General features: G+C 40.5%; 1 protein-coding gene across 1 annotated transcript; it reads right to left on the bottom strand.

The window, feature by feature from the left end:
- Positions 1 to 381: 381 nt before the first annotated feature.
- LOC131084953 (uncharacterized) lies at positions 382 to 22,808 on the bottom strand. The gene is made up of 8 exons (XM_058026709.1): positions 22,610 to 22,808; positions 11,799 to 11,920; positions 10,577 to 10,715; positions 9,626 to 9,747; positions 7,789 to 7,899; positions 4,397 to 4,503; positions 2,925 to 3,015; positions 382 to 1,818 (listed from the first exon to the last, which is right to left on the bottom strand). Exons 1-8 carry the CDS (start codon positions 22,806 to 22,808, stop codon positions 1,702 to 1,704), a joined length of 1,008 nt encoding a protein of 335 aa, XP_057882692.1. The 3' UTR covers positions 382 to 1,701.
- Between the last annotated feature and the right edge of the window lie 355 nt (positions 22,809 to 23,163).

Genomic DNA, 23,163 nt, shown 5'->3' on the forward strand with positions numbered 1-23,163 from the left:
ATTATGGTGTCCATAGGTTATTATGGGGCGCTATGGGGTCTATGGGGTTCCATGGGTTATTATGGTGTCCATAGGTTATTATGGGGTTCTATGGGGTTTTCTTCTCACATGGTAGTAGGGTTATGAAGTAGCTTTTCATGACCCATTCAGTTTTTCTTTTATAGCAGCCTATTTATATACTCCAATTCAGTCACACTTCCACTGTACTGATTACTACAGTGCTCATTTCCTCATTCTGAACTGTGCATGCATTTCTTTTCTTCTTTTTTATTCTCTCCTTATCAGATCTGTTAGCCTTGCATTACCCCTCCATGCTGCTGCTTGGCCTCTCCTAGACTTCTATTCTAGGGGCACTTGTCTCACTGACAACCAAGTAACCAATAAAATAAATGTTTTAAGAAAAGCTTTCCATCTTTTTATATTTTTAAACACATGAAGAATAGATTCAACACAGTACTTGAGCAGCAGTTCAGCATCACTCAAGTTAAAACATCCTCTGCCACTCTGAAGAGGACATGAAAGTAAGACTTCTTAAAACTCACTATCCTTTCTACAGTCCCATTTATTTACTGAGTCGGTGAGTGCCTAAAGGCCACTGATCCTTTTTGCTTATAGCACATATTATCAAAGTTACAGACCTGTACATCATTTGAAGACTGAAATCCAATTTAATGTTTCCCCATTTACAATAGACTTAAGTTGTGCAGCAAACTTTTTAACAATGCTTCTAAATTCACAACATGCTTAGTCCAAAACTCCTGAAGATAGTATTTTTGCACTTGGGATTGTTAATGTTTGCTAAAACCCAAAACATTCTTCAGCTGACTAAAAGCTTTACATCCTTAGAATGTAAAATCTAAATATAAATGTGGTGGGCGTATGTGGATCTTTTCTCTCTGAGGAGGCTCTGTTACGAATTTCCACTGTTTTACGCCACCACCAAGCCTCTGCTAAGCCATGACACCTGTTCAGAATTTTCAGTTTATTAACCCCTTATAACACTTCCTACCATCCACAGAAGAAGTGCAGGAAAAGAGTTCCATCATCCTGGATTTGCTGCATTAATTCTCCATGGCTCCTCGGTGTCCTTCAGTGTTGTATATCAATACCCACCTTAAGGACAACTAACTAAATGGATGAACTTGCCTCCCTCACAACATATGCCAGTAGATAATCTGGTTATGAAGCAGAACCTGGAGAGAAAACCTAAAAATTCCACAGGAGGAACACCAAAGATAATGCTGTTTATAAATATTGTTACTGATAAGAATAAATGCTTTATATGAAAATGAAACAGCACTACAGCTTTTATGTAACATTACGCTAAATGCATTCTTATCATTCACATCAATAAGGATTCACTGCTCCTAGGTTTGATATATTTAGCAAACATTGGCAGTGCATAATGCTACTGATGACCAAAAGTTCTTTTAGCGTTGCTATACAGATGCTCTTTCTAACATTTCTGCAAAAAATAGACCATGAGGATATCTCCTAAATTAAAAGTCAAAATAGCTGGTTGAGACAAAAGGCCTCAGTAAGAAAACCTGTTTGAAAAGACTCTTTTTTATTAAAAACCACATATATCACTCAAATTAACCACAATATTAATTTTGACCTGATTTATTCACAAAGATCAATCCAAGTTCATTTTAGGCCCAAAATATGTATCATAAGAATACTAGTAAATTTTTCCAGGTACTAGAGAATCTTGTATAAATGAATCTGTTCGAGCGCTTCTCTGTCAACATCCTTTTCCATATACACATCATAGTTCAGCTGCACCTCTTCAACCCATTGACTGAGCTGTACATCTGTCTGAAACAAGGAAAGCAGATCCTTAAATCAACACCATGCTAAGAAACAGTAGGAGTTTCAAGGTTAAGGAGTTTCAACATTAAGAAGGCAATACATAATATGAGAGATTAGTCATTCCAAATTATATGGTAATGATAAATTAATTTCTGGAAAAGCCATTTTAACTCAAATAGGACATAATAAAGATAACTTTAAAAATTATCTCAGTCAATAGTCTAGATATTTTGTTAGCATATTTACAACTGCCTTTATGCATTTGTGTATCCTAATTCAAAGGGTGACATTCTGACAGATGTGCTGAGGGAACAACTAATAGTATAATGGAAGAATCACAGGTATTTTCATGTTTTACACACAGGGAGCATTGTATTAAGGCTACAAAGGGCTTCTCAGCTGCTCTGTGACTACAGCCTGCTCCAAGAAAAGTTCAAATGACACCACTGCTGGTTTTGAGGCTGAGGATCTACTTCACCCATCAGCATCCAGGCAACAAGTGATTCAATTTCTCTAAAATTAACTACTGTTGTGAGAAAATCACTATATACATAACCTTGTCATGTCTGATCAGTGTTTTGTTTCCTAACTAAAGCTAGGCCACATAATTTGCCCAGGTATCACACACATGATCTAAGATGACCGATGGCAGCACAGACAGAGGGCAGAGCGTGGCCCAGCACAGAGCATTCAACATCTCTGAAAGAGGCACTGCTGTTATGTTTGCTTCCAGCTGCAATTTAAAGCCATGTAACTGATCCAGGGTGCCTGACGGTAGTCACTTGGCTGGTTGGGAGACCACATCTCTCACTAATCTGTACTAACAAAAGCTCACAGTGCCATATTAATACACATGTTAATAAAATAATTCATGCAGCCTACTGATAGAGGCTGGGATTTTCCTTTTCACTCGAGGACAATCTAAGTACAGGGAGATGTGCTGGTGGTCAGCCTCAAAACAGAATCCTGAGTCTTCCACCTTTTAATCTCTGCACAAAATTACTTATCCTTCCTTACAGCAATACTGGCAAGCAGCTAACTTCAACTCCAGAAATGCCACTTTAACAGAAAATAACAAAATGTGTCAGCTGAAATAGGCTGAGGGAACTTACCTGGAGCTTTGAAAGTGATTCCTCAAGACTTGGAACTGTCACTAATAAGGACCCTCTTTTCCTTACATTACAAGCAATAAATTCCCAAGCTCTGAAACATATTTAAAGGCAGGTGACGAGTTTTTTGGGGAAAAAACACACATATTTGATATACAATGAATCTAACACTTGCAGTTTATTAGCCTGAGGTAGTCTAAGCTTAAAGACTTGCAATACATGCTTATCAGTCATTATTAATATCTAAGCAAATGTATTTGCAGGAATAAAATCGAGCTTTGGATTAAAAACACAGGGAATATACGGTCTTACAATGTTAGATTTTGTAACTTTATAATTCTCATACATACATGCATATCATTTGGTATTGTCAAGACTTTCACTATGAACAAGGATTAAACATTGACACTTGGCCCCTTTGGTTTGAAGAAAATCCAGTCCTGAAGTGCAGTCCTTTATTAACCTTCACAACAAGCTTCTCTTTATACACAAACTTCGTGCACAGTCGTGACAAAGTACTTCTCGTAAGGCATCAGTAGTCAGAGTACTTAAATATAGCCTCCAGCATTCCCTTTTTAAATTTTTTTTTGATTTTGCAAGTAAGATAATTTCTCGCAGCACAGCAATTCAGACTAAAAAGAATTTAATTTCCAGCATTCTTCAAATGTCATTTGTCTTCATGCTACTAATGCAACACTAAACCACTATTCCCAAGCTATGACAGAATCAAATGAATTCTCAGTCCTGTGCCTAGAAATATATCTCCTGGCATTTTGAAATACCCACTGTCCTTCACCCATCCACTCTGTGCCCGTCTGGTTGGTATTATCACCTGGTATCCAGGGCAGCAGGGCAAGCCTTAGCTGAAGCTGGTATGGAATGACAGACTTGGCTGGGACCAAGTGGAGACACAGGTACTCCTTTTTTCTGACTGCCCATTCTAAACTTAGGATGATCAAGTTATTTACATTTTAAACGGATGCTGCTGGCTTAGCAAAAGCTCATCTGTGAGTGCCTTGTACCTGAAAGAGAACCTTAGCCACATGTTTGTTTGCTACCACATCCTTACAAATATCTCTTAGCAGTATCATTCAGAACCATGCTTTGTTGTCTGTATATATTAAAGCTCTGACATCAGCGAGTCAGTGACTCTTACTTCTGAAGATTAAGCTTTATGCTGATACAGTAATCTCAGGTTCTTTAGCAGCAAGATACTATTTTAACATATCAGGGCAAGGATTCAAGCCAAGGTTCGGGTAAACAAAGCAGCAGTGTTCAGTGGGTTCAACAATAAACAACTGCCAGAACACCTTAGCAGTTAAGTATAACAATTAGAAGTAGACAGTATGAAACAATTTCCTTATATAAATTATGCATATGCCTTCAAAAAGCACAACCTTAAGGTTTTCCATTATTCACAAGGTAACACAGATATTTACAAAGAAATAGGTAACTTGTTTGGACACAGAGCTTACCTGGCCTGTTCCTGTCTGTCAAGAAAATATTCAAAGACATTATTCATTACAACAACATCAGCCTTCTGCAGAAGTGAGGGCTGAGTACAGATGTCTGCATGAACCACCTGAAGGAGAGAAATTTCCCAAGGCATAAATTAAGAGACAAATACAGCCTTTGAGAAGTCATGAAGCCTGTCAGCCTAATACAGCAGCTGCTACCACCCTTTTGAACCAGTCACAAAACCAGGTATTTCACTGGCTTCACAGTAGATAAAACTGACATATGCAACCATAATAACCTTTCAATTTTTTTTTAAATCAGATTTAACTCTTCTAATTAAGATACTCAATCCATTATGCTAAGTAAAATAAAGTACATCTGAATTTTGGTTTAGAACTGTGTGCCATAAAAGAGGAGATGGCTGTCATATTCAACTTCCCTATATTTTATCACAAATGTCCAGTGATTTCAGAAAAGTAGTTAAGCTAGTTGAAGCTATTTTGAGGATAATAAAAAGCATCTCACAGGGTCAGTGGGTTACTGAAGGATTATAGCTAGAAAAGACACTACAGACCCAGATTTGACAGCTGAATTCTCACAATGCTATTGGGACTGGGAATGTTGGAAAGGCAGGATGCTCAGTAGCACTGGAGGATCCCACTAAACAACTGCCTCTCCAGTCAGAACAAGAGGAGCTGTTTTGATTTCATCTACTTTCACCTACCAAAAAGGATATTAGCACATCATGTCATTTTTCAAAACAAGTGAGACAGGAGAATATGGATGCTCATTAACACTCTGATGTGTTTGATTTCCTCTTAAAGACGGAGAAATCTTATCAATCTGACTCAATGATCCATGTGGGTCCTTTTCAACTCAGGTCCTTTTCAACTCTATTATTATGCATCCCAAATCTGATGAGGAATGCAAACTGCAATATCTTTTGAAGGGATAAGTAGTAGTCAGCATGGATTCACTGAAGTCCTGCTTAACAAATCTGATTGACTTGTGTGATGAACCAACAACCTGCATGGATGAGGGGAGATCAGTGGATTTTGTCTATTTTGACTTCAGCAAGGCTCTCAACTCTGTTTCTCACAACATCCTCACAGGCACAGTCAGGGTGTGAGGGCTGGATGAGTGGACAGTGAGCACTGAGAATTGACTGAATGGCAGATCCCAGAGGGTCATAAACACTGGCACAGAGTCTACTTGGAAGCCTGTCACTACCGGTGTCCCCCAAGGCTCAGTACTGGATCCAGTATTGTTTCATTTATCCACACATAACTGGGATGAAGGGGAGATGCCTCCCCTGTAAGTTCACTGATGACACAGAGCTGGGAGGTGTGGCTGATGCTATGGAGGGATGGGCAGAGAGGAACCTTCTGAAATTCAGCAAAGGCAAATGCAGGGTCCTACATCTGGGGAAGAATAACCCGATGCAAAGGATAGGATACTAATGGCAGTCCTACTATTTTAAACCACAATTCAGAAAGATGCTTGAACTACTGGAAAACTTTCAACATATGTCGATGTTTCCTTGACCTGAATGACTGACTTAAGACTTGACCTAAAATTACTCTGCATTTACAGAGTAGGTGACCATACTGACCAAAGTGACCTAAGCACCTCATTCTGCCCATATCCTCATTCCTCTTGGGGACTTTGGGACCACATAAGCATGTCTGGCTGCACAGTGAGCCAGACCCAGATACTGCTCCACTCAAAACCCCAATATTGCTGGGTTTGATTTCAGTTGAACCAGCTCTCTGATCTGCTTGGCTGTGTACTGGCACAACAGAGGAGGCAGCAACTGATTTTAAAACTGCCCTGTCATCCAGTGGAATACACACCAAGCCTTTCATGACTACAGTCAATTTCTGAATTGAGGTCTCAAGTTTCCTAAGATCTGTTGAACTGTTTACTTTCCTCCCAGTAGCTGAATGTTTCCTCAAATGGCAAAAGATGCTGAGCAACCCTCTATGTACTTTAACAAACCAAGTGTTGACCAAAGAAACACAAGGTTCACTCAGAGATTTAGCCACTAAAGATACCATTTCACTTTGCTATCCTTTAGGAGCATATTCTAATAAAAATTCAGAATATCTTGAAAAAAACAATCTCTATTTAGAAGAGCCTCTAAAATGTTTCTCAAACTTGTGCCATGAATTATGACCAGCATCTGGATTCTCACAATTTTTCAACCTGATAAGTACCTCTAGAGAGAATTCATTGGGGGTGAAATAAAAATATAAGATTGAAATGTTCAAAGCAGTGTGATAACAGGAGTCACATGACTAAATTAGCATTTAATGAGACTCAAATAGCTAAGTCCTCCGGCACTGCTTTGAAAACCTATTATCTTATCTTTATGCTCCAAAATGAATACTTCAGCAGAATTACAAGGTGTGAAGAAAATACATAAAAGCTTATAATAAAAAATATACAGGGCCGAAAAGCATGCCTATAGATCTCCAGCTCCACTGAATTAACTTGACAGAGCTCCTAACTGTACTTTCAGTTTCATCACAGTAAAGTGTTATGAACAGAAAACATACACAAAACCCAAAGGTTATGGATAAACTGTCAGCAACTGTGACTGAATTGAGCAACCCACTGCTACTGCTTACCCTGTGTTAAATATGTCTATTATTTATTTCTAGGTTAAAATTAGGTTACCTTAATACCCGAGAAATTACCATACTCAGCAGTTTGTGTGACTCCATTCAAGAGCACGTGCATACAACACAGGAATAAAGCCAGTATTCTATTCAGCATATTCTACTTACCAACTTTGGCTGGTAACAAAATCATGGGTCTGGTCCAGAAAGGAATTTTTTTTTCCTCTTTACAATATTAGTAGCTATTCCCATAATGAAACTAGGGAAGTGAGTCCCATAATGATAGCACTTTCTTTGAAACCCATTTTGTTTGTGGAAGGTACATATACACTGGCATTCTATGAAAGGAAATATGAATAATTCTAAGTCCTTTAGGTATCCTTAGATGCAAATTTGCAAATCCTACAAACATTTTTCTGCTAACAAAAGTGAATCACAGACATTTACTTTAGTGTTTGTGACAGAAATTCTTTATACATTCAGTTTCACAGAAGTGAGTGGCAATGATGTCATTGATTTCACTGGGAGAATTGGCTAAGATTTATCTGTTTTGTGTGAGCCAACGGGTAAGTCCAGTCAGGAAAAAGGCTAAGTGATTGATATTTTGATAATTTCCCTCTTCCTCTTTACTATAAGGTTTTTATTTCCTAATGCAAAGCCTTTGTTTAGGATCAAAACCAGCTAAGGCAGAAACTTCTCAGAATGCTGATTTACCAGCCACTCACTCAAATCAGATACCTTGTACACAGTAGTTAAAAATACAAAAACTAAAACATATATTTGGTTACCTTTATTCTGTCAATGAACTCGTACTTTGTAATCATAATTTCTTGCAACTGGCAAAAGTCTGCATTCATTTCTACTCCATACAGCTGGGAAGCTGAGCTATAAAGATAACCCTATATTAGGAAAAGGAACTTTAGTAACTGTGATGCCTTTAAAACAAGTTCAAATTTTTCATTTAAAAAGAAGAGAATTAAACACAAGTTAAGATTAGAGAAACATTTTAAAATAGTGAGTTGAGAAATGTCTTTCAGTGGATGTGAAATATTTTTCAAAGCTAAGCTCCTGATTTGGCAATTCCTACTTAAGCCTCACAAATGTTAGTAAGAAATCCAAAATGACACATCAAAAAAACAAGAAAGGGAAAGCTCCAAGTTCACTTGAACTGCAAAACAGATGGAAAATAGTCTAAGAAAGAAAAAAGGTGTACAAAACAAATTACGAAAATAGTGTGAAGGGAAAAGACTCTACATGTCATTTTTGTCACTTGGGAGACTTGAAGAAGAAAATATCAAGAGAAAAGAAAAAAAACACAAGACATAACAGAGCCAAAATCAGTTAAAATGGAGGACAATATACCAATAATATAGTGGGATATTTTGATACCAAGTCTTTGTCAGCTTCTCTAAGTTAATGTATTACTGACATTTTCAGATGCTTCATACAGGTATATATGCAAAAAACAAAAAGTTAAATTATCACTTAATATTAAGCCCAAAAAATAGTTCAGTTTTGGGCTAAGATTTGGGGATTAGATTTGGGGAAGCCATTGGAAATGTTAGAGAAAAAAAGTACAAATACTTGAGCATACAGTGCCCTAACAAAGATACTGCTTTAAGTGCCACTGTCTCCATTGAGCAGAATAATTACACTTTGCCAAAAATGGCAAAGACAAACAATGCTGAAGATACAGAATATCTGAGATCCACATGTACTACAACTTCATTATTAAGGTTTTCTGAAACCATTCTACTCAGAGAGTAGAAAAGCAACCTGTGAAGTCACCCCTCCTCCAAGGCAAGACCATATTACAAAGCAGAACACTTTTTGTGAAAGAGTGCTCTGAAAGTATCTTCTACTATAATAATACAAGCATTTGAATACTTCAAAATAAAAATCAGCCTGGCCAAAGTGCTACCATTTAAGGACCCAATGCTGCAAATATTTACAAATGGGAGTAACTTTCCTCATTTGAGTGATCCCAAAATTAGACTATTCAAATGAGTAAAATCACATGCTCAAGTGTTTGCAAGACTGAGCCCTAAACACACATTGACTTTTTTAAGAAAGTAGTAATGTGTGTTTTGCATTGCTGTTGGCCATATGTTGTACCAGCCATGCCAAAAGCAATCAAAATTGCACTCAAGTTTCTTGATGAAGTATTTTATGTGCATTTTAAAATGCAGAGCAGGACAATATGTTTTTGGACACAAATTCATATCAAAGTCTTCCTTTGTATATTTTAACAGTTTATCAGCTTCACAAAGGAATTTAACATAACTAATCTATATATAGGCATGGTCAAGACATAAGAGGACAAACTGACTTATGAAAGAGACAGCAGGAGCGAGCAAAAGAGCAGCATGTGTGACAGCAATATGCTACTCTGTTGGACAACAGACTTTTCCTCTCCATAAGCAGGATAATTTCTATTCCCTCTTGTGAGGAACAGAGGAAGAACTGAAATTGCTAGTAAACAGCACCTTACACTATTCAGAGAGGCAGATCAGAGATGCCTCTCAGAATGACCTATCCAATATTGAGTAATGAGAGTAGGCAGTCAGAAAAGAGGGAAAATGTTTGTCACAGTAATAAAATATGAATTCCTGTGCTGGAAGTTACCGCAAATAGCACTGCACCAAGCCTGGAGCCAACGTCAACCACTACCTTTCCTGTCAGGTCAGGCAGTACATGGTGATAAAGAAACTTCAGTTCCATGAGGGAAAAGGAATGCGAAATAAACTCTGGGAAATAAGAACAGAACAAAGGTGTTGGGTGGGCAGTACTAACTACTGTGTAATTAACCATTGAAATAGTAACCTGAAGTATTATCTTCACTGAAAACTCGTGTGGTTTCTGGCCTGCACTAGTGCACTAGGGCAGAGTTTGCAGATCAGAGGTAACCAGCCAAGAAACCTGTCCCAAGTCTGAGGATTCCTTGCCTTACATGGAGAATTTTGAAATCCTTCATGAAACTGAATTACCTTTTTCTGCACAGTATGTTAAAGAATACAAAACGAAGTATCTTGGAACTACTTAACTGAAAAAGGAAATGTAGTAAACACAATTTGTGCAAAACTTTTTGTGGGCAGACATATTAACAGCTTTAATTTCAACTCCAAAGTTTTAATGAATGGAATGTTCTCCATATAAACCATTCCTTCAATGGCTGTGCTCCACTGGCAACAGCACTGATCTGTAGCACACCACACACAAGCTCTAAGACAGATGGTGCTTTCCACTGTTCTTCAGCATGTGAGAGGAGATGCAGGCTACTGCATGGACTCTACAGTATTGTCTTCCTCTTTCATCTTCCTCTCCAGTGGTACATAGCCTGCCTCTAACCTGCCCAGTTTTTGTGGGCAACAGTTGTCACTCACACTGCAAATTAATTCAACTTACATGTGTAGGAGGCTCCTTCCACTGGTTATGAGAAATAATTCTGGCCTGTATATTCCAGCAGTCTGGACAAAGTCCCCCATCAGCTGGATGTTGTCATGTCCAGCTGAGTCACTGCACAAACCAGTTTAGTTAAACTCAATTTGTTTCTCATGTTCCCAAAAGAACACTTACCTAAAGATGCAGTTTTGTATGAGCCACACTCTGTGCAGTAGCTCCTACTCATTTTCCCCTCCTCACACAATGAATCAACATCATCATCATCATAAAGGAATGCATCAACATGAATCATGGGCAGTGGATGCTGGTGTATCTGAGAAGAGGAACAAAACCTTAGAAAGGCATAACCAAGTCTCTTAACTTCAGTTACACTGTCACATGTTAACTGTCCCACCATCCTACCTTTCCCAAAATCCCCGAGATCCATGCTTTTCCCTATGCAACACTTACAAAAAAAAAAAAAAAATTAGCTACAGAAATCCTGCATGTAAACTGGGTTATCAAATTCCACTGAGATAACCAGTAAGTGGTGGTCAACAAACAAAAGAAAGCTGGTTTTGATATCTGAGTAGGGAGCCCTATGTGAATTTTGTCTCTTTAGTGCTTGCTTGGCTAGAGAACATACAGGGTAAAAGCAGCTTTTCTTCCTCTTTTAACGAGGAGAATGTAACTTAAATTTAGCAGAAAGGTCAATTCTGCTTCTCAGCCTCAACTGACTGTTTTCTTCGTGCCTTATGCCTCTATCTAGAAGCACCCCTAATTAACATGGGTGTCACTTTCAATCAAAAGTATACCAGTTGAGATGCCTGCCCTCTCATCATTTCAAGGGGCATAATCTTCATCCTCCTACTTATCTGTCCTCCCTTTTCCAGGCTTGCTGCATGTGGCCAATCCACTTCTCCCACTGAAGAGCCACACATCACTTTTCTGGGAAATGCATTAACTTTCCTTGCATACTGACAGGTCAAGTAGGAAAGGTGCACTCTCCTCCCACAGGACTCACAGCCCACCTGTTTCTGAGCCATGAGAATCTGAAAAGAGCTGGATATCATCTCAGAGCTGCCCACATTATGGCAACAGCAAACACTGGCCTTGTGTTCCTGCTGTCTTTAAGGGAGCTGTTAAGAGTCTATTATGGAGCTAGCATTGAAGAATCACTGTGACAGGCGCCATACCACACAGAATGAAAGCTATCCCAAATAACATATGATCAAAGCATTAACAACTATGAAGCAACTTTCTTGGAGTCATGCAAACATAGAGCAACAGACCTGAGAACCAAACTGAGATTTCCTATATGTCAATCCATGCTCATTTTCTATTATAAACTACTGCTAAAATGCTATCAGAATAAATGATGTGGTTCAGTAAAATCAGACCATAACAATTAGCTTACTTTCTGCACAGCTTGATGTTCTGAAGTGAACATTGCCTCGATGGGTAAACGATTCCGCAAATCTTCAGCGATATTTCGGAGCACAACATCATTGTTACTCACCACAAGCTCATCAAAGTCATCTATAAATCAAGACAAACAAAAACCCCTGAACAATCATATGCAGATCATGTGGACTAAGTGATGACCAGTACAATACAGTTGCAAGACATAAACAACACCAGATGGATAAGGTTTTTTATTCACATGCACTTTTGTTAGCTTTTCCAGCCAATGACTGATTTGGATTGTAATAACTTTGCCACGTAAAATAAATGCACTGCTTTTCTGAGATCTCAAATTATTTTCATATTATTTTCATATTTATAAATTTAGAACTCACATATGATGGTCTGGGCTGCCACCAAAGTGATATTGTTTCAGTTTAAGATATAAAAAACATCAAAGATGTTTTTGAACTATTGGAGAAATTACAAAACTCAATAGTTGCCTGAATGCAGGCTTTTTTTTAATACAAGTTTCTTTTTATATGTATGACCTTTCTAATAAACATACAAAAAAATTGGGGATAATGCACAGTTCAACAGTGCAACTCACAATACATTTTACATCACCTAAACTATGAATATATTTCAAATGAGAAGGAAAATAGGAATAAATGTTAACCAACACAATTTTGCAAAGCCACAGAGTAATGTTTTGCTATTTTCCCAGGATATTCCTACATTACTTTAGCTCATTTTTTTTAAAGACATCTAGAAAAAAGATTCAGAAGGAAACCATGTGAAGACACTAATCCTTTTTTCTTCCAAGGCTCAATCAATAGTAAGTGTCATTACTTCTTCAAACTGCTCTTTTAAAAATGACTGGTAATGCTGGGGACTCCACAACCACCCTTAGCCATCTATTCCAGTGCTTGACTACCCTTAATATTAGAAAGGAAAACCCTTCTTAATTACTGATTTTGATGTCCTCTGCCACTACTTAGTATTTTCTGCCCCACTCACAATGGAAATAGCAAACTTTGTTGCTTTCTATTATACAGTAACTATTTACTTCCCTGAAGACTCATCACGTGTCACATCAGTCTCCTTTCCAAAAAAAACCAAGATTTGCCTACCCAGACTGTTCCTGTTTTTTTTTTTTTTCTTTCCTAGTGTGTGAGGATTCTCAACACTTCCCTCTGGATCTCCTGGACTCTCATCCTTTCTGCCCTGCAGTATTGAGAACTCCAGGTAAAGGTTTACTTTATCATACCAGAGTTTTCACATCTTGCAGCCAACATCCTGCTTTATATCCCCCAATTTCTTGTTAAGAGTATGATGTTCCTAACTGGCATTAGCACAAGATCTGCTTTATGCCTGTACTCTGCTCTTTTCTTGTTATATTGTCCTCAAAAGACGGATTAGATGAAATTCCTTTTTGTCTGGATATCTCACTGCTTGAAGGATGTTGAACTGGTTCTAAACAAAGGCACATCTCAGCTCAAAGCTTCAAACCTGTCAAAGACAACCACCACCACCAAAAAGCAGCCACTAATCTAATCCTGAAAAAATATAACAAACCCATCCACTGAGTCTTGTCTAAAAGTGAGACGAATATGTATGTCCCCTCTTCTCCACCCCTTCTGGTTTGCTTCTTGTTTTTAGACTGCTGCATCACTCACAAAAAGAAAATCTGACAGCTTTTACAGGTGTTTTAAAAAAAGGCAATGTTTGCTAGCATTGCTGTTCCAGGTGGGAACATTAGTACAGAAAAGCTTGATGGAAAACAGGTTCAAAATAAATCTACAGAACACACTACAAGTTTCTCTATGCTAATATATTTAATCTTTCCTGTGGATCACAGGAAATGCTAGAAAGACTGAGAAATTTTAAGGCTAGTATAGGAATCAGAAACCTCAAACCTTTAAACTATGATACTTTAAACGCTTCTGAAATGGTTTTTGCTTAAGCACTGTAGTGAGAACAATATGATTAAAGAAAGCATCATTCATTGGTGCAAAAGGCTCTTTAGACTGCAAATGTAAATGGTTCTTTCAACACATCCAAAAATGGACCCAAACAGACAATCCTGAATCCCCTGTAGTAAGCAGCAGAAACTTTAAATTATCTGTATTTCCCTAAGATCTATTTGGTTTATAATTTATTAAACATACAGTAGTAATGCTCCAAAGCCTTGATGGGCCATTAGCACTGGTTGTTGTTATGCTTCAGGAAGGCAATTTACTGCTCCAAAGTGCTCACAGTTCCGTTCTCCAGAACTTCAGCTCCTAGAGAGATGCACACTTTGCAGCAAGGAACACAGACACAGGCAGCAGCTGCAACAGCAGCAACACCAACACAACAGGTGCATGCAGCAGCTCCAGCTTGGCAGCATTTTAATTTGAAACCTCTAATGAGCACCCATCCTGTTAAACACACAGCCCATCCAACAATTTGCAGATTTGTTATGAACATCCCAGAAGCACAGTGATCTTTCCAACCAGCTCAGGGAAGATTTCTATGGATGTGACACAGCACAGAAGTAAACCCAGATATTATGGGAAGGGAAGGTGGGCAAATCTAACTGTAGCTTAACTGACACCATCAGCACCCCGACATGCCCTCAGAGTGCCAAGGCACCAGTTTGCTGAGGTGGATAACCTCTGAAGGAGCAAGGGGAAAAGTCATGCTACAGACAGAACAAGAGAGTAGAAAGCTGATATTGGCAGCTGAACAGATCAGTGCCTGTGGGCAATAAGCCTCTACATCTGGCACTTGCTTTAAAACAATACTATTACTATGCAAGAGAGCTCATCCAGCTGTTATAGTGCCTGTTAAGAGTATCAAATTCATATATAGCATTTAATGAAATGCAGGAAGTGTTCCTAGACCACCAGGCCAGCCACATCACACTGCAAATACAGAACTTCAGCTCTCTTGCTCCCAGATCTAGTGCGTCAATAGGATCTGCTCCCTCATGCCCTGGGTGACCTTTCCTGGCCAACATTAGTGATGGAGAGCCCTCCAGAGCATTCAGTGTTCCAGCTCCACAGAACAGAAACACACACCTTCAGTGGGACACAGGCAGCACATCCATCTTCCTCTAACCCAGAATATCCTTCCCTGCCCTGAGTTCAATCTGTGCAGTGCCTGGCACAATGCTGACCACCTTGCATTGGGCCCTCTGATCTCTCCTTGTGACACAAAGTATGACACACACGAGTTCTTGTATGCTCTGTACAAAACAAGTCCTAAGGACAACACATATGCATCTCAAACAAAAAACTGTTGAAACACTGACCCTGAAAAATAAATGACAAATGGAAGTGCTCCTTTCTAACTAACAGTTAATACTCTAAAGCACAATAAGCAGGAAGAAAAAAGGAGAAGGAGATCTGAACAGACTTCATCTGAGATGACAAAATGGCAGCTGGAGCAGAAGCTGTGTGTGCAACACTCCACACCTGTGTGTATAGTCTGTGACTGAACTCTGACACACAGAGTCAGGACTCCTTCCTGTCAAAGCACGAAACAGCAACAGCTACCACAATAACTCATTTACTTTTGCAGTATGTAAATATTTGTAGATTGCCATCAAGTAGGAAACACCAGTGCCAAATATGAAAATATGCATCTCTGCTGGTACAGTTTTATCAACTCCACCCTCGTGTTTAACAAATTGTTCACTCTTGAAAATCTCAGTATCGCCTTAAAAGGAATCTTCAAAGAAGAAACAAAAATAGAAAAGTATTTTATATATCATTTTAGTACCTGTTACATACATGAAATGTATACAACATGAAATGGAGAGTGTGCAAGCCAACCTGTGTTCATTGCACAGACAACTAACCAGGAAAGAAATGTACAGTTCATGAAACACTGCAAGATGAATCACAATCATTTGTTTGTGGAGGAAGTCTGAGTGTGTAGTGTTTGTATTTTACTTCAAAAACCGGTTCCACTGGATTTACTCAACACGCATTTATAAAATTTAATTAACACGTTGCAAAAAGCCTCATTATCACCCTGGTGCTAGTCAGCCTTTCTACAGAAGCTAAGAAAACATCACAAAGCCTCACACCAGATAGAGAGCACCGCTACACCAACATCTGAACACCCTGGCACTGCAAAATACAGGATTGAAGACGAGCAAGGTGTGATTTCCAAATGACAACAGAAGATTACATGTCCCTGAGGGAAAGAAGAGAATTTAGCAAAGGCAACCATAGCAGCAAGCACCTTATGGTCCTCTAGATATATACTCGGACTCACAGAAGAGTAAAGCACATATTAACAGCTGTGTTACTTAAAACAAGGTTGATTTAGTAATTCAGCATTTTTAATAATACTGGAGAACCAAGTCAAGGAAGAAGCACCACATCCCTAAAATTTAGTATTGCCCTTTTTGGCTAAATAATTTGAGAAGCAATATGTGACCTCAGTATACCAAGTACCTCAGGAACTCTAAATATTATTTCTGTCCCAAAGCATACATAGTTAGTGGTAGAAAGTAATTGGCTTTTTCCAACAGAAATATAACCAGAGTTCATTTTATTAGTTTAAGTCTTTTACACTGGTTAATTGAAAGAAGCTTTGAAGTTCAATTTTAAACAAGGTAAGTCTCATACTGTTTCACAATCCCTAGTTTCCCCCACCATTATTACGTTTCAATGACTAACAACTTAGAAGTATTTGGTATTCTTCCTGAGACCTCTCTCACACCAGTATCACTTGTCACAACAAAGGAAATTAATGCCAATTCCCACAGTTGATGATTCATCCAATTATAGGTAACATCCCATTTTAGTTTATCAAACAGAACAGTGGAAAAGATTTTTGGTATGGTATCATTTCAACAAATAAATGTTAATGTGAAAATGCAATGCTATTTTTATCTCTTCTGAAAGGATATTTCAGTTGAATAAATCACTTCTACAAATTTGGATATGAAGCCTTGTACTAAATTACTTTTTCACACAAACACAAAACCACAGACTATACTTATCACATTGCAGAAACCCACATTTTCATCCTTTTTAAAGATACTCGTTCCACTTTAGTTTCATCTGCAGACTGAAAGGAAACATTTAAAGAATCAAGTGTTTTCTTATCCTGTTTCCTCTTCTTGTGAAAATTATCATCTGATAACTTTACCTAGCAGGTCAGAGAATATGACAATTCCAAGATAATAAAGTACAAGAAATGCTGGACACACTTGGTCTGCTCCTAAGAGTATGATGAAAAGTTTCTTCTCTGTATGCAGAACACTCTACTAAAGCAGCACATCCTCCAGTATCAGTTAGGTTGACTTTATCAGATACTCTTCCCTCACTGCCTGTTAACAACCTGAATTTACAGCACTGACTGCCCTCAACTTTCAAGTTACAAGACTAAATTTTACTCCAACCTCTTAAAAAGCTGGTTTGCTCCCAGTACAAGTTAATCCATTAAAAAAAATTTGTACTTAATTATATGTTGTTTACCCTTAAATTAGAAGATTTGCAATGATTATTATTCAATTACTATTTTGAGTGATACTCTTGATATTGAATATTTTGAGTACTGCAGGAACAATCAACAATTCAGACCAGTATATCACTTTGAAATCTTAGCTTCATATTCTCTCAGGAAATGCATAGACTGGAAACGGTTTGTAGAGTGTTTTATTACACTGTTGCATGAACTGAAAAAAATTTAGAAGTTAGTATCACAACAGTAATATTTACCCATGATGGAAAAATATTTCAACCTTAGACCCCATGACAGAACACAAGAAGTGTAAAGGGTCTTACCACCTTATCTGTGCTTCACTGACACTGACTGAGGGACAGCTTTGTAATCTGCATTTAAGCGCTAAGCACAGCAACAGCATTCAGTGGGTGCCAGTAGGTAGAGTGGTTTGGTGACTTCAATCTCAAACTCAAGATTCAGATTCCCGTACTTACTTCCCCTGATTCCTGTGGTGCTGCTCATGTAAACAGATAGCTTGGTCAATTCACTGGTTATCTCCTCCAGCATTCATTCTTACCAAATGCAACCTTTTCTGCTACTGAAAATTTTAGAAATCTGGGCAGTGGAGGCTCACGTGGGAATCTGCCCCAGCTCTACATCAAATGCTGGGACCCAGCTGAGGGGGATTGTCAGGGGGGTTTCCCAAGTGGTTTGAATTAGCTCTTGGGCTTCACCCAGTTTTTCTTAGCCGGAACTTCTGGAACACGGTTATTGCAAAAGGATATTAAAGCATTAATCATGCTATTATAAAAAAGTTAAGACACGAAAGGTTCCTGTTCCTTTTTCCAGCTCTTATTATTTAATTTTCTTTAAGATCTAAGACAAACTCAAAAGAAAAGCTGGAATGCAAGTCACCGTGAAATGACGTACATCTCACTGCAGTGTGTGGGAAGAGCTGGCTGATTGTGAAACAGCCAAGCAGTGTTGCTTAGCAGCTGCCTTAAAACACCAACGTCTTCTTCCATCACACATAAAGATTTGGAATTTCTAAAATTCTCAATACAAAAAACCCCACATTCATAAGAAAAGGAAAGAAAAAACCCAAATAGAAAAGAAAAAAAAAAAAAACAACAAAAAAACGAATAGAATCTTTCATTCACTTACATTCCTGTAATTACCAAGTAAGCTTAGTCAAAAATCATTGGAGTAAGAATATGTTCAATGTTCTTTCAGTTCAAAATATGTAAGGCTTTACTTTAGGTAAGATAACTCACTTTACTATAAACAATTCACATCTTCCATGGAAGTTTGTCAGTAGCATTTCATGCCTTCAGTGTGTGAGTCAGAAAACACCAACTAAGTTACAGTAATAACTAAGGCTGTCTTTGCAACAACACTGATCTTAAAGGTCATCCACTTTATGCAGGACTTTACTCTAAGGGTGCATGTACACTTTAATTCAGAGAGATGTGTGAAGAAGGAAAAAGCCTGACTCCAGCCAACACTGGAACCCTGCCCAGTTCTCCTCAGCTGGAGGTAAAAGTATAAGCTCAACACCTTGACAGAAACAGGAATGGGATACAGGAGGAGAAGGCAGGGAACTGACACTTCATAGAAAAGCAGTTTGTCTGTGGAGATACCATTTTTATTGCCATTCATCCTATCCTAGTTTTTATTCACAATATTATCTCCCCATCTCTGCCACTTTTTTTTTTTCTTTTGCTCATCAGAGGTTTGTTTCCTTCCTACATCTGTATCACCAAAGATTAGGCTTTTATTTCTGTGTGGCACAGAGATCTGGTAACTTTTTATGTCTCCCATAAAACAGTCGTCTTTATGCACAGATAGAACACCACATTCCCTAGCTGTATTCAGGGTCCAGCAACAGAAACCTCTACCAGCTCCTCACTGTCCCCAGTCCAAGCACTATTAATTATCACAGGATTAGCTAGGTATTAAAATGGGCAGTATAATTATTCAAATGCAACAATTCTGAGAGGGAAAAAAAAGCCACACTAAAAGTTACTGCCAGTATGCAGCCACAGAAGCAGCTCAGAGAAACAATACTAAGAGAAGCATCATCAAGAGTGCTATGCTAGGGACATCACAGAAAATATTTGCATCTCTGAGGAAAATGCAAAAAAGTTAAAGGAATGTGACCTGCAGGACAAATGCTCACTTACTGTCCAATGCTGCAAGAAAATAAAACCAGTAAGGTACAGATACTGATCTTGCATTCTAGTCCTGTCATCAGGGTGAAAACTAGAAATAAAGCAGGACATAGCCATCCAGACAAAAGAGATCAGAAAAACAGGAACAGGTTAATGACCCAAAGAGGCAGTGAAACATATATTGATTGTCTAACAATGAAAAGTTTTTACATATAGGCATAAAGCTTTCTAATTTCCACTCTTTTATCATATATCTACATGTAAACATATATGTATATTAGAGAGGGAGACTGCAGCACCTTGAGAGAGCACAAGAACTGGGTAAACATTGATATTTTTCCACTGGCAACTTCTACAAGCATTAGCATGAGGCCAAATTCTACAGGCTCTAAATGTCTCCACAAATGTGGCAATCAGGGAAATAAGATTAGCCTAAGTCACACATTCTAAATTACAATTGGAACAAATGTGGTTGCCTACAGTTCTATACTGCATCAGCAATTCACAAAATACAATCACAACATGTAAGCAAATGCCGAGGATGCAGATTACTAAAGTACAACTTGATTTCTCAGAATACTAATTAATAGCATACAGCCAGGATATTAACAATGAGCATTTTTTAAAGAGAAAATTAGCATAAAATATTATCAGAGCACAAGCCTGTAAGCAAAGAATCCTAAACCAAAAAAGATTCTGAAGCTGGCCTGACAAGGAGACTACAGAAATGAAATTATATTAATTACTCCAGCTGCTTGATCCTGACTGCCCTGTCCACTGTTCCCTGATCTGCAGCATATGAGCTGAAAAGCCATTGAATGGCAACTGTAAAGCTAATTATGTTTAAAGATGATGCACATAGTGAAGCAGCAGCCATCACTATTGATGCAAACAGTATAAAAATAGAAGGACACAGATTGCTCAGATCTACCACACACACAGAGTAGTTCAAGATTTGGAACCTAATCTGCTCTTTAGGTTGCATCTTAATTATGAAGAGCAAATATGAGGCACGAATACATGAATCCTTTCACTGAAAGACCTAGGCAAAAAGCTAGATCATTAAAATTCAGAAAAAATATTTGAGAGATCATAATAAAGGCTAGTGACCATAGCATATCATCTTTCACAGAAACCATCTATAGAAAGTTCGGAAGCTGTAACATTAAAAAAAATATTAAAATGTGCTCACTGACAAAGGATTTTGGAGTCTACATAAACTATGCTCAAAACATTGGCTAAAAATTCCTATGGCAGAAGTAAAACACGATCATAGAATTGAAACAGAGAAAATAGTAAGTATTAGCTTCCTAACTGAAACAGTTCAGCAATTTCAAGTTTCACTAGTAAGCTCCCATGTGCTTTGCTGTATCTGTAAAGAGGTCAGGAAGCTGAGAAAGCTCTATATGCACACCACCACCCAAACGAATAGAGTGTGTAGGAGCTGCAATGATTTATGTTAAGTGAATAATCAACATGAATGATCGCATGAGAAATTCAATGAGATTTTTATATATTAGAGCATATGGGATAGAAGAAAACCACTTCTAACAAGATTATTTACAGTAACCCAAGCACTGTTTAGAAGTGTCCAAACAAGACCTCAAAACTGGAAGGATGCAGTACTGCTCATAGCAGACTGCTCTAGCATTATGTCTATACACATACAGATATATGCACGTGTAGATAGATATACACATAGGTATGTGAACATACACGCACAGAAAGTAAGAATGTTTAATTGCAAGTAACACTAACTACTGCCATCAAAATTCAGCCTTCACGTTCTAGGGAGGCCTATGTCTGCTCTAGTCGTGGACGCCGACTCCCAGATGCTCTGGAACATTTGGGAATGTCTCTCCTAGGAAAGAGCCCGCCTGGGTGGGAGGGCTGCGTGCCTGTCACAGGCAGCAAAGGCTGTTCCCAGCCGCTTCTCTTCCCGCAAATCCAGCAGAGGGCCTGCTCCCCCTGAGAAGGATCTGCCCTGCCACTCATCCGAGTGACCGCGGGAGCCACAACCCACAGGGCAACACGGAGTGAGCTTGCAGCTCCAAGGACCCGGACAGCTGGACAAGGCCTGGGTGTCAGAGCTGCCCTTTGTGCCACGGTCCCTGTGTGTTGGTGCTGCCTTAGGAAGTTGTTTTTACCCTAAAGTGGACGTGCTGGAGCAAAGACCCAGACAAGAAGCATAACCTGAGCAAAGCAGGGGAAGTACTGTATCATATGATGAATTTCTGCCAACACACGATCATCAGGGGAGGTTTAGCACCCAGGAGACAATCATTAATAAACAGGACACACACATACTGGATCTTGAGACTGGGCCACAAAATTGGAGGGGTCTGGAAAAATGCACATACCTCCTGAGACTAAGCAGGGTTTAGACTTTATTCAGCAGAGCACTATGTGACTATCGCTTTAAGGCACTGCCTATGATGAGGTTTTCCGTGTCATCTTTTGGGTTCAGTTGCAAATTTACAGCTTCTGCACTGACCCATATTTCCTTTCTTCATCTGCCACAGAATGCTTGACTGCAGCACGCTGATGAAATTACATCCAGGCATAAACAAGGGAGTAAACAGAAAGCTATGTTCACTTAAGGTGACATCAAGTGCGGAAAGCAGCGTTTGTAAATGAGCTCAAACCGCTATATCCAAACTCCTGAAAGGCTGCCGTGTACACGTGTGAAGCTGCCGCACAAGACAAGCCTAGGACCCAAAGCAGTCTCGGCGCGGCAGCAGCAGCAGCAGCAGCAGGAGCAGGAGCAGGCTGGCTCCGCACGCCCGGTGCGCCGCGGGCTCTGAGGGGCAGCCCGTCCTGCCCCGCTGCCGGCCCGCCCGCACCGCCTCACCCCCGCCCGTGCCACGGCACCGTGCAACGGCATGGCACGGCACCCGGGGCATGGCACGGCACCCGGGGCATGGCACGGCACCCGGGGCATGGCAGGGCACGGTAGCCCCGGACGAGCGAGCGCGGCCGCCCCCGAGGGGAGCCGGGCAGGGCGGAGGGCACCGGCCGAGGCGTCGGGCCGGTACCCGCCGGAACCCGGAGAGCCGCGTGCCCCCGGAAGGGGGCGGTACCCGGTCCGGGCACGCCGCCCCTCGCCCAGGGTCCGCTCCCCCCTCCCCCGGCCCCGGCTGCCGCACGGCGGGGCGATGCAGGCCCACGGTGCGGTGCGGTCGCGGCCCCGCTGTGCGGCGCTTACGGGTGTTGCGCATCCAGTGCAGCAGGCGCGGCAGGTCGGCGGCGCGCGTGCCCCGCACGGCCGCCAGCACCGCGCGCCGCGCCGCCGCCAGCTCCATCGCGCGCCGCCGCGGGGGGGCGCCACGCGCGCCGAACCACGCACGTGCGCGCCGCGGGACGAACCGCGCCCTCCGCGCGCCCGCCCACACGCACGCGCGCATGCGGGAGGGCGACACCGACCGGAAGAGGCACTTTGCGCATGCTCAGCCCCGCCCTTCGCCGCACCCTCCCGGCGCGTGCTCGCGCTACCTCTTGGCTCCGCGCCCGGCCCCGCCCCCCGCTGGCAGCGCGGCCGCGGGCGAGGAGCTCCGCCCACCAAACTCCGCCCTCCGTACTCCGCCCTCCGAGCTCCGCCCTCCCTGCTCCGCCCTCCGAGCTCCGCCCTCCCTGCTCCGCCCTCCCTGCTCCTCCTTCCCTGCCCCGCCCACGGCCGCCCCTCCCGCCGCGCCCTAAGGCAGCGCCGCGCGATTCTCGCCTGTGCCGCGCGGGGTGCGCGAGGGACGTTTGCACGGCGCC

The sequence above is a fragment of the Melospiza georgiana genome, chromosome 6 (genome assembly GCF_028018845.1).
Source record: "Melospiza georgiana isolate bMelGeo1 chromosome 6, bMelGeo1.pri, whole genome shotgun sequence".
NCBI lineage: Eukaryota > Metazoa > Chordata > Aves > Passeriformes > Passerellidae > Melospiza > Melospiza georgiana.